Genomic DNA, 13,301 nt, shown 5'->3' with positions numbered 1-13,301 from the left:
TATACTTTGACAAAGCTCCTGTTGACCGTTCTGATCATGAAACCTAAATTAACAATATATTTTGATACACTGATGTAATATTTACATAAGTCAAAATTAATTTATCCATTGTGAAACTAATATATTCGTTTGAGAAGGAATGGAAATTAAAAATGAGGAATCTGTATCTCATATTTTACTTCAACATCATATTACTTCTCTTATAGGGAGATGTGCCTCGTTGCAGTATATATCTATCAATTCAATCTTATTGATTGAGGAGTTTGTGTAAATTATTAAAGAGAATTGTTAATCAACCATCCAAAGAGCAAAAGTTATTTTGTACTGTTATATTCATATAATATTTAATTGGCAAAAAATTTTGATATATTTCAAAATATAAAGCTAAGTGCTATATTGATTCTTTTAAAAGTTTCGGTCCAAATTAACGAGTTTCATCAGCTGGCTATCACTATAAAATTTTTGATAATAAAAAAAATCTGTAACTCTTTTTTTTTTCGAGTTTTTGCATCTCTCAAATTAATTTTTTTTTTTTCTTAGGAGCCATCACCCCATATTTTCTTAATATTAATTTTGATGCTAGTATGTATAGTGGACACAGTATTAATGATTCTAACTTCGTTATATAAAGTATATTTGAAGTTTTTATTGCAGTTGGAGGTGTTCAAATTTTCAATTATTACAGGGCCTATGATAGAATTCCATGCTATATGAAAAAATTTGTTAGATGCTATCTACAATTTACACGCTCCATAAATTTAAAAGTTGATTTTATGACAGTTGTTAAATAACTTTCTAATCTATAATTTAATAATAATAGACAGCCTACATTATTACAAGATTTATAAGATTGTTGGAGAATGTTGCACTTTATATCTATTATTGAAATTTTTGCATACGTTTCGAAAGGCTAATAGTACTACTAATTGGATGACCTCTTTCATGGATCGATATTATGAAATTTTACTACTAATTTATCTATGCAATTTTTAAATATTTTATTTTTTGATTTTTAAAAATATATTTACTCACATTTTATTTAATGTAATATATCCGTTTTATCAAAAAAGAGAGAGAGAGAGAGAGAGAGAGAGAGAGAGAGTGTAACCACACTAAGCTAAGATACATGTTAATTAATTTGCAACGTGTAACAAAGCCAGTATTAAATTCCAACAAGAGCAGACAACACAACATTCCACCATCACAAGGCAAACCACGCAACCCACCCACAACTAAAGCATGCCCCGGCCTTTAACAACTAGTTCGCACCCGATGGGCCAGGTGCACCAGGTGCCAGGTTAGACCCATGAGAGACAAAACATTGATGAAGGATGAGTAGTTGTTGAGCACCTTCAGCCTCTCATTCAGCTTCGCCATTCTACCCTTCACCACCTCCTGGTCCACCGCCACCGTACTCCTCGCCACCCCAAACGCCGTGCTCGTCGGCGTGGTAGCAGCAGTGGTCGTGGTTGCCGTCGTCGTCGTCGATGCCGGCTCGACGAGCACGTCCGCCATTTCCCTTCCCCTTCCTTCTTCCTTCTCCACCTTCATCCTTTCAAACATAACCTACGAAGCAATTTGAACCAACCAAACAATTACAAACTATAATAACTTAGACAATAGAGAATAATCCTCTAGTACTATACAATAGCCAACCTTAGTGGCTTTAGGCTCCAGGAAGAGCATGTTGACCAAGACCAGCACAAAGGACCCAAGCAAATTGTAGCCCTGCAACCGCTCCGCCACCGCCCGCCCGTCCTGCCCTAAGAAGTGTGCAAGCCATGCAACTCCGACGCCGTAAGCCACCACCCGGAAGTACACCGGATACAACTTGCTCTGCACAAGCCCAAACTGCTGCCTCGGCAACGCCGTGGCGAGTACGTGGCTCGACACGAAGGTCACCCACACGCACGTCCCGTACGCTGTAGCAAATCCAAGCAGCTGTGCGACCGCTGCCACCGTGCTCGCCGTCTCCGGCGCCCCGACGTACACAGTCGCATCATAGGCCACGTCCCGAGCTCGCCGAATTATATCGGTGAGGTTCCGCCGCAGCTCGCTAGCCGCCGCCTCGGTCTCGTTTACCACCTTCTCGGCAATGCTTGATATATTGCTCGCCATATCCTGCCCAGCTTCCTTGTACGAGTCCACTGTTTTCTTGGCGGTGTCCTTCGCAGTCTCCTTGAGTTCCAAGGCCTTGTCGGTGGTGATGTCCTTGCTCTTGTCCATGACCTTTTTGGTGGTGTCCTTTGCGGTGTCCTCAAGCTGGAAAGCCTTTTCGGCGACCTTATCCTTGCTCTTGCCTACCAGGTTGGATAGCTTATCCTTGCATGCGCCGTAGGCATCGCATATCTTATCCTTCGTAGAAGGGGATTGGGATTCTGGTTGGGATTGGGTGGTGGGAGTGGAGATGCCCTGGCCAACGTTGGGGAGATGGGAGGCAGCCTCTTGGAACTTCTCCTTGGCTTCTTCAATGAGGTGATGGGTGGTTTCGGGACGCGGGGAGTGGTCGGAGGGGACTTGGCGTTCGTACTCGACGACGATGAGGCGGTGGCCTTCTCGGACGAGATTGTCGGGGTGGCGGGGCTTGGGTGGCTCCGGCGGAGGTGACCATACGCCGGCGGCGGCGAGGGAGGAGATGAGGAGGCCCAACGCGAGGAGGTTCATCATCTCTGCGTCTAGGATTGGGTGGTCAAGGAACAAACAACGAACAAAGTAGAAGCTAGCACGTCTATTGCGGTTTCAGACTTTCAGTTCTTGGCTTGGCTTTGATAGAGCGATGCACGGTGCACACGTGGCCAGTTGGCTGGATGGAGGTGGTAGCACGTGTCCACATACTGCCACGTATCGTTTGGACGTGTCCAATATCGGACTGTGGAACCGGAGAGCGGTGTGACGAAAAGTTCGGAACAAGGGTGGAGATGGGCCAGGTAGGCCGGATGGGCCGCTATAGTCTCCAGCAGGCAAATATAATGGGCTTTAGAGGCTGGAATCAGGCCTGCCCATTTTAAAACTGGGCCCAGGAAGGAATTGGGAGAGGAAATTGTTGTTGGCAAGCTAAAATGTGCCTGCATAGAACTTCATGTTGATACGTATCCCACAACTAGTACAAATAACTTCTAATTTTTGTGTCTTTTTTTTTTAGCAGTGAATGTGGTACGTGTAGAAACATGAGCTTATGATAATGGTATTCCATGCATACTGGTGTATGTGTAATACTCACTCTTCTTCGTGTACACATCTCTGCAGCCACCAAGCAGTTCATTGAAACATTTGTACTTCTGTGGAAAGTCTTTTGGTTGTTTTCATTAGTCATGGAGCTACCACCCTCTCATCACAATATTATTTCCAATCTGATGGTAAAGAAAATCTCCTTATTTCATAAATCATTAACAGTTGTTCAATTGAATAAAATATTGTACGAGGACTAAAAATATTTCTACCTCTGCTAATGCATGATCTCGAGAATCTCCATCTTGCAAAAACTTTTGATCTACACCAGCAAGCAAATTTGCTTATGTTTCGGTATTTATGATGTTAGATAGCAAATGAGTTTAAATTTAGCCTTGGTCCAATACCTCTCAGCTATCTTACACAAATGCACATAGTAGTTATGGTAACACAAGCGCGCGCAATATTTATGTTATCAAATTAGGTTATATAGGTTTATTACTTGTGAACACAGGTAGAAAGCGGTGATGATAAAAATGGAAATCTTTTATGAGGATAAAAATATTAAGATAGAAGAAGAATAAGAAGGAAGTTAAGAAGAAGAAGAGAGAAAATGTGGAGATCACCATGAATATGGAACTCAACAATTCAATATTTTTTTAAATTTCTAAACAATATGCTTATAACCCTTCTGCTGGCTATTAAAATAGATTACAAGACCTCATTCTAACCGATCAAACTGCTCCTGTTATGATTGAAATAACTAAAATCAAAATAATATGGTCACCAACTTACTACATATAACTTTCCACTAGTTTTTGACCCAAAGCATTGAAATTTGATGAAGCGGCATATTATATCAATTATAGGTATATGAAGATCTTTTTAGCATGCCTAAGACCTTTGAAATCCAATGTCTACTTAGGTTGTCCTCACACCAAGTTTTGACCCTCTAATTTGCCAGACCTTAACAATTCTATCATGCCATCAAGTCTAAGCTGGAGAATTCACGCTTTGAAAGCAACAACTTTCCGAGATAATATTCTCTCTAAAAGATTCCAAGGTAAATATCACAAAAAGAGCAGCTATCAGCGCAGAAACCAAGACCTAAGATTCAGCACTTTATTCTTGCACCAAACATGCACTGCATGTGTTACAAAGCAACAAAACACTAGACGATACAGCCAAAGCAAAGGTCCATGTAGCTCACTCTGTGAGGGTGGGCGTTTCCACAGAGCGTAATTTATGCCAAACAAGACGAGAAACAAATAAGACGAAAAGACTCTTAGCTTGCTTGTGAATCGCACTCTCCTGCCTAAGTCCGGCGGTCATTGGACGATACGGCTGGCATCGAATCCTTTCTTTCATTTAATCTATTCGTATCGTATGACTACATGGTGTGCATGGAGGGATGATTTTTCTTTTTCTTTTCCATGTATGTATATATAAAAACGTGGCCATTTGGTGATGCAATCTGCATTAGAAACAAGGAGTCCGCTCTATTAAATTTCGAAAGATTACAGATTTCTAATCTTTGCACAGGATTAAACAACATTTGTCCCACCGGATAGTATTTCTTTTGAGAATCTGTTTGGATATTTCTATAGAATTAGATTGAAAATTCTATAGAAATCGAATCTGTTGGTCTATCTAATCTTCATCTTCTAAAGATTTGCCCATATCCCAATTTTTAGATGGCAGGAAAAGAAGAGATCAATATAGATTTTTTTTTTTTCTTTCCCTAGAATTTGAATTTGGACAGGGAGATTTTTGATTAATTGAACCATACTTAAATAGGTGGCTTAACCTATGAATTTTGCAATATTTTCAACCCAATTCTATTGGAAAATTCTAATAAGCCCTCAATCAACTGAGTCTTCCAAATGCTTGAATTCGATCTTCAGTTTACCCAGGATTCCATAAGAAATTATTGGTTAAAATAGTTCTATCGTATATATATCTTGTACTATCCAATAACAAGCTAGCACACCATCCAAAAAAGTAGATCTTTTTTCATTCAAAACAATAAAAATTATCAATTGACCGATTATAGTTAACAATGAAATTTTTTGTATTTTAAATTTTCAATAAAGCTTGAATAACCATACAGTTTTTTTCACGAATAGATGATGTTCTGATTTATTATTAGATAGTCAAAGATATATATAGTAGAATCGTTCTAATCAATAATTTTTCAGATTCTACCCTGTCCAAGAGCTGCAATAGATAAGCATTGGACACCTATTACGAGGGTTGAACAATTACAGATCTCATGGTCTTAATTTCCCCAACAATTTTAGTGGATTTAGTTTTAAAAGGTGAACTCCAGCTAAAAGGATTCAAAACCCACATATTTCAATTTGCCGATTGGACAAGGAGATCCATGGGGGAGATTTTACTCGAAAAGCTCCAGTTGGGTCAGGTATGATTTGGCAAAGCCAAGCATGGCTGAAATTGACTCAAGTCCAACCATAGAGTAAGTAAAATTCAAGATGTCAAGCTTGACAAAAAATAAGTACTCAAAATTATTGAATCATCAGATTGGGATTAAACATAGTGACAAACGAATTAAGTACGTATCCCGGATCTGATTTGGAATCTAACAGATGGCAGTGGAATTTGGAATTGGATATAAACTTTTACGCGTTATAACATAAATTCGACAGGCAGAAAAAATACTATTCCCTCCAATAAGAATTTGAATACCCTGGCTGGAGTGTATCAACGCCAGTGAAATAATGCAGCCAGCGAATAGTGGGGGAGGGATACCCCACAAGCACGAGCTCGTGTCCTACACCAACTCACCTCTTTAAGGGGAGCAAAGTAGCCGCATTCCCCGCAGGAACCCACCCTTGACCAGGCCTAAGAAGGCCTGGGACACAGCCACATGCCTCAACCCCTAAACCAACAGTCTATTCCTTTCCCTTTCCTACAATGATAAGGACTTGTTTTGTCCCCATGAGACATTTGTCTGCCTTCCTCCCGCTGGAGTTGATCTTGAAGGAGATCCAGTGGGGACATTTTCTTGTGGAGGAATTCCTGTCAAAATAAAGAGGAACACATGCAAGTAGATAATATCATAATATGGACATGTAGTAGGGATTTATGTGTCTATGAATGCCAAGGTCATTTACTGTAGCCATGCTGCCAAATCTCGACTGGGCCACCTTGCTTTTTGGTTAGTCTAGCACGCTTGGTGCATATATTCAGCTGCCTCATTATTTTTGAATTATATGACCATGGTCGGAGGCAATTTATGAGAATGAAGAAAGGTGGCAAACTAACAAGGTACTCTTAAAAGTTTAGTGCCTAAACATATTTAGAGGTGAAAGATCATGTGCTTGATGAAGTGGCACTTATCTCGGTGGCCACGCCCTTTTGCTTGATAACTAGAGGTTCTAGGTTTAAATCTTGGATGATGATTTCCTAATGTTGTGATTCAGATGATTATGGTACATGTGGATCTCCCTCCTTTATCTCTTTTATTTAAAAAAAAAAAAAAAGAGAAGCTGCTCCCTGTTCTGTCATCGTTGTCAATGAAAGTTGTTTGTTATTTTATTCATGCTCGATCCAGGACAACATTCTATTTACTAGGAATTGCTGTCTCGAATCATCATAGAATTTTTCACCCACAATCTAATCAAGTTATTCTTCAGTTTTCCAAATAGTATCGTAAATTAGTGGACATAAAGACAACTATACCTCATCTTAGTTGCCAAATAATCAATAAATTTTGAGAATAAAATTGAAAAGATGACGACATCACAATTTTAAAGAGGTAATGGTAATCGAAAAACTAGAGCATGGGGCAGTCAACCTCCTGGTAGTTCTATTATATCTTAAATTCGGTTGCATGGATTTGGATCTTGGTGAGAGAGAGTGAAGCTTAGATTCAAAAGATATCATGCACATGGGCGTGCAAAGAACCACATATGATTGTGCTCAGTGACCAACTTGACTGGTCAAACATCAAGTGGTATCACCTGTTTCCCTAGCAATTGTTTAAATGGCCTTTTTTATGTAAAAGAAGAGGAGCTGGCCTGGATGGCAATTGGCCCGAGTCCATAAAAGGTGCATACGTATCTTGGGGACAGAGAAAGTGCCCTCCATGGAGGAATGGGAGGACCACACAACATGTTCTAAAATTCTAACAAATCTGGCTGCCAGTTGGGTAGCAGAAAAATGAAACCCAAATAGGTGTTGAAGATGAAATGAATCATTTGAAATATGTATAGCATAAGGATTTTTAATCAAAGTGGGGCCTCTCCTTATGATTTTTAGGGGTGGTTGTTCATTACTTTTGGACCAAAACAAGAGGTTTGGAGTGGGAGAAAATGAGAAGAATGTGACAACGACTCATGCCTTATCACCAACACAAATGGTGGGGAAGTTCTTATCCAACCTGCCCGGCCAAAATATATGCCTGTCCTCTATAAAGACAAGCTGGTTTGTTCCTTTAGTTATGACTCCAATAAAAAGAGTCTTGTGCCCAAAAGCAATTGCTTCAAAGCTCAATCTTAGTGTTTAGGAGAAAAAGAAAAGGAAAAAGAAAAAGCTCAAGCTAGGAAGTGACCCAAAGACCAGCTAGTTCAGCTATTAATTTATGGCTCATCCAGCTTCCAACCAACCAAGGTATGGACCCATTGCAGAGCTGGATCACCTGACTTGCTAACAACACTCAGAATTGGCTAAAACTATTGCTGATCACGTTCAACAAGGTGGGGCTGACCTACCTAGAGCCAAATCAAAATAGTCCTGTCATGTACCCCTGATAGTATCAGCAGCCAGTGGATCAATCCTGCCTTTCATTAAGACTGGGAGGGACAAGGATATCAAGGGAAGGTTTATCCTATGTTTCATGGTACACATTTACCTATTTGTAGAAGCAGCAGCAGTTGAAGAAGAGGAAGAGAGAGAGCCTCTTGATAAGCTTGCAAACACAATAAAATAAGAGTAAGGAATCCAACAACCAAAGCTATATGAGTGGAGAAGGGCTCATGCCCGGAGTCAATACTTTAAACATTCTTGGATGGGGTACCCTTTTTCTATTTACTGCACCGAGGAACCCTTGGTCACGCCTTAAAACAAGGAGCTGACTGTTGTTTTCTGGAGAGAAAGGGAAGCCCATCCCTCTGTTAATGCCTACCATTGCTCACATGCGAATCCTGCAACAGCAAACATAGGATTCTTCTACAGCACAGAGAGGTCAGAGTCCTGCATCATTACTCTTGTCCCTTTCCTTGTCCCCGTAGATCATAGATTACATCCTTCCATCTCCATTCCCTTTGGCAGGTAATATTTATTTTCATGCAACCAGAGAACAAAAGGAGTACCGATATAATAATTAAGTGTCGGATGGCTTGTTAACTTTGCTGAGTTCCTCCAATCTCATGAGCTGGAATTGGCAAATCTATGGAGAGACTTATGGAAGTTGGCTTCCATGAGGTGGCAGACCTTACGATGGAACAAATTAGGAAAAGCTAATATATCTCTAAAGACAGCTAGGTGATAGATGCAACAGTTCATACAGAGAAAGAATAAAGAAAACAGAGACAAACAAGAAGGATTTTTGCCAGAAAGATTAGGCAAAAAGCCCATCAACAAAGAAAAAGGATCCAGAAATGAGAGAAGAAATAGATGGATGATTCCATGGCCAAGGTTCCTAGCAAAGCAATCATATAACAAGAGTAAATCCAGAGAGAGCAAATGTACACAGATAAATTACAAAGTAAATAACTCAAATTGACACCAAGTCTCCCCAAAAATTAACACCACCAATGCACTTACATTAAACAAAATAAACTCAAAAATGAAAACAAGATGCAAAAACACTGGGGAAATAACCATCTTCCCACATAACACCATTTCAAGTCTGCATTTATCCACTGGAAAATGCCATTGTTCAGAAATCACTTTCTAATTCTCATATCCCTTCCTCAGGCAGCTCCTCAAATGGATTCAGTATAGCACTTAATCTTGTATCTGTAGAGGAGCTTCTTCTTTTTAGAAGAGGTGTTATCCACTGTAAGAACCACCTTGCCTGCCTCGCCGATCTTGAAGCTGTTCTTCTCCACAGGTTCATCAGTGGCAACCAATTTCCTAGCCTTCTGCACAATTATAGTGTATCCATCCTCCGAACTCGGCACAAACTCCGCGCCATAGATCACATCCCATCCCAGGACTCGGAGCTCCCAAACAAGAAGGCATTTCTGCAAGGAGTGGCATTTCAGTCCAAAGATCATTTTCTGAAACCAAATTGCTAAAGGCATGACATCTTAGTTAGTAGTATAGAAAGGAAAACATTTGTTGAACTAGTGAAAGTAACAAGCTCCCCCACCTCAGTAACTGGTATCTCTATGACTTGCTTTGCCGAGGGCTTAATGGTGATCTCAGCAACTGCATCGGCAGAGGTGAAATCGGGGTCTTTCTCCTTGCTCAGACCTCCATACTGAACTGGGACTTGCTCAGGAGCGATGTATCTGTACAAATTAAACAAGAGCATATGAAAACAAATTACTCAAATTAATTGCCTCAAATGACTTGAAAACATAGAAGAAGCTTGAGCGATCTCCACTGACTTGAAAAGGGTCTCAGCTGTTTTGGATGGCCCAGCAAAAACAAACTTGCTCTTGCTCCTTTGGGTGAAGAACGGGCTGATCATCCGATTGAAAGCCAAATACCACCATGGAACATTGATGAATATCTAGCAAACAGGGCCCAACAATGTTATTAATACATAGGAATCACATAATAAAGATCCAAGCTTTCTGAAACCAAAATTCTTTAAAGAACAAAGGACACAAGATTGCCTTGATTCAAAGCTCTAGTTTATTAAATTATTATTCACCAATAGCAAAAAAAAAAAAAAGAAGAAGATTGGGATCAAACATGATATTAGTTGATTTTAATCAGAAATTCCAACTTGATCTAATCCAATGCAAAACAAAGCAATAGTAAAAAGAAAAATCAAAACTTTCTTTTTCCACTTCAAGCACAACTCAAGTGATATCGCAAAGGCAAGTCATAAAACGCAAAATGATATTGAATGGGACAGAGAATTGTTGATTCAAACATACCTGCTTGGCAGCAAACTCAGGGTAATTATCTTGGAGCAGGGTGAGGGCTTGGCGAAGCTCGCGCTTCATTGGACCGATTGAGTTCTTGAGATCAGTGACCTGAACCATGGTGGAGACTCCACCAGGACTGAAGTCGAGCAGTTGGCGGATGCCTTTCTCGAGGTACTGGATCCTCCACCGGAGGAACCTCTGCCTCTTCTCCTCGTCGGCGAAGGCCATGGCGTATAGCTCCTTGTTCTGGAACTCCCCGTAGACGTTGTAGCATACCGGGTGTCCCTCTTTGTCGGCGCCGTGCATGAACACCACCTTCTCCATCTCCGGGATGCCGAGGTCCTCCTCGAGGAGGGCCTCGATCCCGAACTCCTTCCTCCAAATCACAGCGTTCTTCAGCATTGCCATGGCTTCTTTCACCTTGAAATCCCGGGCTTGGAGGAATTTGAGGAGGATGGTGTCGCTTCTCTCGTCGCCGAGGAGCGGGATTCCCCAGATGAGCACCTCCTTCGCCGGCGGCGACGCCGCCGCAGCGGATGCCGGAGGAGCAGGGGTCTTCTCCTCCTCCGGCGCCGCTGGAGGCGCCTCCTCGGAGGCTGGCGGGGCGGTGACAGGGACGACGGTCTCTTCAATGGCTTCTACTGTCTTGGCGCCGTCATCCTCCACCACGACGGCCTTCTCCTCCGCCGTCGGCGGAGGAACGTCGGCCAGTGGGGTTGGTTCCTCTTCAGCCTGCGCCGGAACAGAAGGTTCTTCCGGCTTGGACTCCTCCTCAGACTTCGCTGGCGGCTCCACCGCTGGCGGGGGCGGCGGTGGAGGGGAAAACTCGTGGTTGGCGAGGGCCGCTTGGACGAGCTGCTTGAGCTCGTCAAGGGCCCTCTTCTCGGGGTCATCGACGTTGGCGACGTGGTTGCTCTCCTCCTTGGAGGAGACGGATTGGACGGCGTCGTTGGAGGCCGGAGCCTCCTCTGCAGCAGGCTTCTTCTCGTCCTCAGCCGCCGTCTCGGCAGGCAAAGCCGTCTTATTGGGGTCTTCCTCTGCCTCGGGGGCCGTCGCAGGCGCCGGTTCCTTCACCACCTCCTCTTCCGCCGCCGCCACCGCCTCGGCGACGACGACCTGGGCCGCCTCGGATGCCTTGCTCTGGGTCTCCTCGGCCATTGCTGGGAGTTGGAGAAAAGCGAAGGGAGAGAAGGAAAGAAGAGATAGGGTTATAGCATATTGGCTTTTGGGGGGAGCGTGGGAGATTTATAGAGCCAGGGAGGGAGGAGAGAGAGACCGTCAGGGCCTGTTGGCCTTGGCCAGCTTTGGACCGCTCAGGCGGGACCTATTGGTGGAGGAACCCACCGTTTTTGCCCTTTTCTTGTGAATTTCAAAAGAAATTTAAAATTGCGGCAATGGTAGGTAGCTTAGCCCTTAGTGATTATCAATTCGATTAATTAAATATTAAATCAACAAAAGAGCTTAGAGCAAGGTTTTATTATCAAAAATTTTAGGGCACGGAGATTGCTAACAAAAGGGTCTATGATAGAAGTAGCAATCTACTTTACAAGATAGCTTGTGAATAGGAGTGGTAATTAGATCGGATCGGATCAACGTGGATCTGAGTTAGAAAATCAACAACTTAAATTTAATCTGTTTATTAAACAGATCAAAAATTTAAATCTAAATCCAACCTATTTATTAAACAAATAATCCGATTCGATCCATTTAATCTATTTATTAAATAAGTTAAATTAAGTTAAATGAGTTAAATAAGTTAAACAGATCGAGTTAAATGGATCAGAAATAGGTTAAGTAGGTTTTAAACAGATTTTAAATAGATTAAACAAATCATGTTAAATGGATCAGAAATAAGTTAAACAGGTTTTAAATAGATTAAATTGGTTAAATAGTTTATCTGACTCAAATCGATCTGGATATTAAACGGATTAAATGGATCAGATATCTAAAATCCAAATCCGACCTAAATATTAAACGAGTTAAATTGATTGATCTATTTATGATCCAAATTCATTTAGCCTAAATCCAAATATATTTATGATGAATCAAATACGAATCAAATTGACAGATCAAATCATATTTTGTCGATCCTACTTGTGAATCACTATATGATCTTATATATCTGAATTTGTGTTGAGATTTGAGAGGAACATTTTATTTTTTTGCTTACATAAGTTGTAGTTGTATATAATTATATGAAATAATTGAGATTTAAGAGCATCATTTTATTTTTTTTCTTACATAAGTTGTAGTTGTATATAATTATATTAAATGACTTTAACCAATGAAGCTTTTGTGTAATAACTTCATTCACATCTATTGAAGATCAAGTTGTGTCTATCTCGTTGTTTTTGCCGTTAGCTAATAGTGCGGACTGCGGAGAAGAATGAGTAGTTTTTGCAAACAGTACATCCTGAAGTTTTATATAGATATTTTTATTATTTTATTAAAAAATTGAAATAGGTAACTAGGTTAGCTCTTGTAATTATCGATAAATTATTAACAAAACCATCGAACATCGAAAATTCTTCTAATGAAAGAGATATAGGCCTACGGTTTTACTTGCCGAAGTTTTTATTTTGTATATAAGCTTAATCTGCTCTTGGTGCCGCTTGTGCTGCAAAACGCCATCTATTCATGTTTCCAAATATAAGACACATGGATATAATCTCGTAAGAAATATTAGTTTTACTAGTGACATATATCAGCTGCAATTCGTACAAAGATATCCTCCACGAAGATTTGGCAATTGAATGCCTTTGTCATTATTAGCCAAAAGAAAGAGGCCGTTTCATAAAAGAGACCAGCTTTTGTAAATATGTGAAAGAAAAAGTGACATCTTATGCACCCCATGGCGATACAAGAAGATCTTGTCCTTATTCTCCTTTAATTTTCATGTGATGTTAAAGCTATTATTGTACTCAACTTTTATTATTAATCGGTTCTTATAGAATCTGAATGAAAAATAAAAATAAATTTTTAATTTTATTTTCAAAATAAAAATAAATTTTTTGATAAATTTTATAAAAAAATAATTATTTATTTCAAATACAAACTAAAATAAAT

The 13,301-nt window shown here is 40.5% G+C and overlaps 2 protein-coding genes across 2 annotated transcripts; both read right to left on the bottom strand.

Annotated features, from left to right (window-relative positions):
• Nucleotides 1–1,104: 1,104 nt before the first annotated feature.
• On the bottom strand, nucleotides 1,105–2,753 carry LOC105038415 (uncharacterized). The gene is made up of 2 exons (XM_010914225.3): nucleotides 1,657–2,753; nucleotides 1,105–1,566 (listed from the first exon to the last, which is right to left on the bottom strand). Exons 1-2 carry the CDS (start codon nucleotides 2,665–2,667, stop codon nucleotides 1,252–1,254), a joined length of 1,326 nt encoding a protein of 441 aa, XP_010912527.1. The 5' UTR covers nucleotides 2,668–2,753; the 3' UTR covers nucleotides 1,105–1,251.
• Nucleotides 2,754–8,813: 6,060 nt separating this feature from the next.
• On the bottom strand, nucleotides 8,814–11,462 carry LOC105038414 (patellin-3). The gene is made up of 4 exons (XM_010914224.4): nucleotides 10,245–11,462; nucleotides 9,747–9,871; nucleotides 9,506–9,647; nucleotides 8,814–9,377 (listed from the first exon to the last, which is right to left on the bottom strand). Exons 1-4 carry the CDS (start codon nucleotides 11,391–11,393, stop codon nucleotides 9,117–9,119), a joined length of 1,677 nt encoding a protein of 558 aa, XP_010912526.1. The 5' UTR covers nucleotides 11,394–11,462; the 3' UTR covers nucleotides 8,814–9,116.
• Nucleotides 11,463–13,301: the final 1,839 nt, after the last annotated feature.

The sequence above is a fragment of the Elaeis guineensis genome, chromosome 1 (assembly GCF_000442705.2).
Source record: "Elaeis guineensis isolate ETL-2024a chromosome 1, EG11, whole genome shotgun sequence".
Lineage (NCBI taxonomy): Eukaryota > Viridiplantae > Streptophyta > Magnoliopsida > Arecales > Arecaceae > Elaeis > Elaeis guineensis.
Note: the sequence above shows the minus strand (reverse complement) of the source record. Positions and strands in the feature narration are given on the sequence as shown.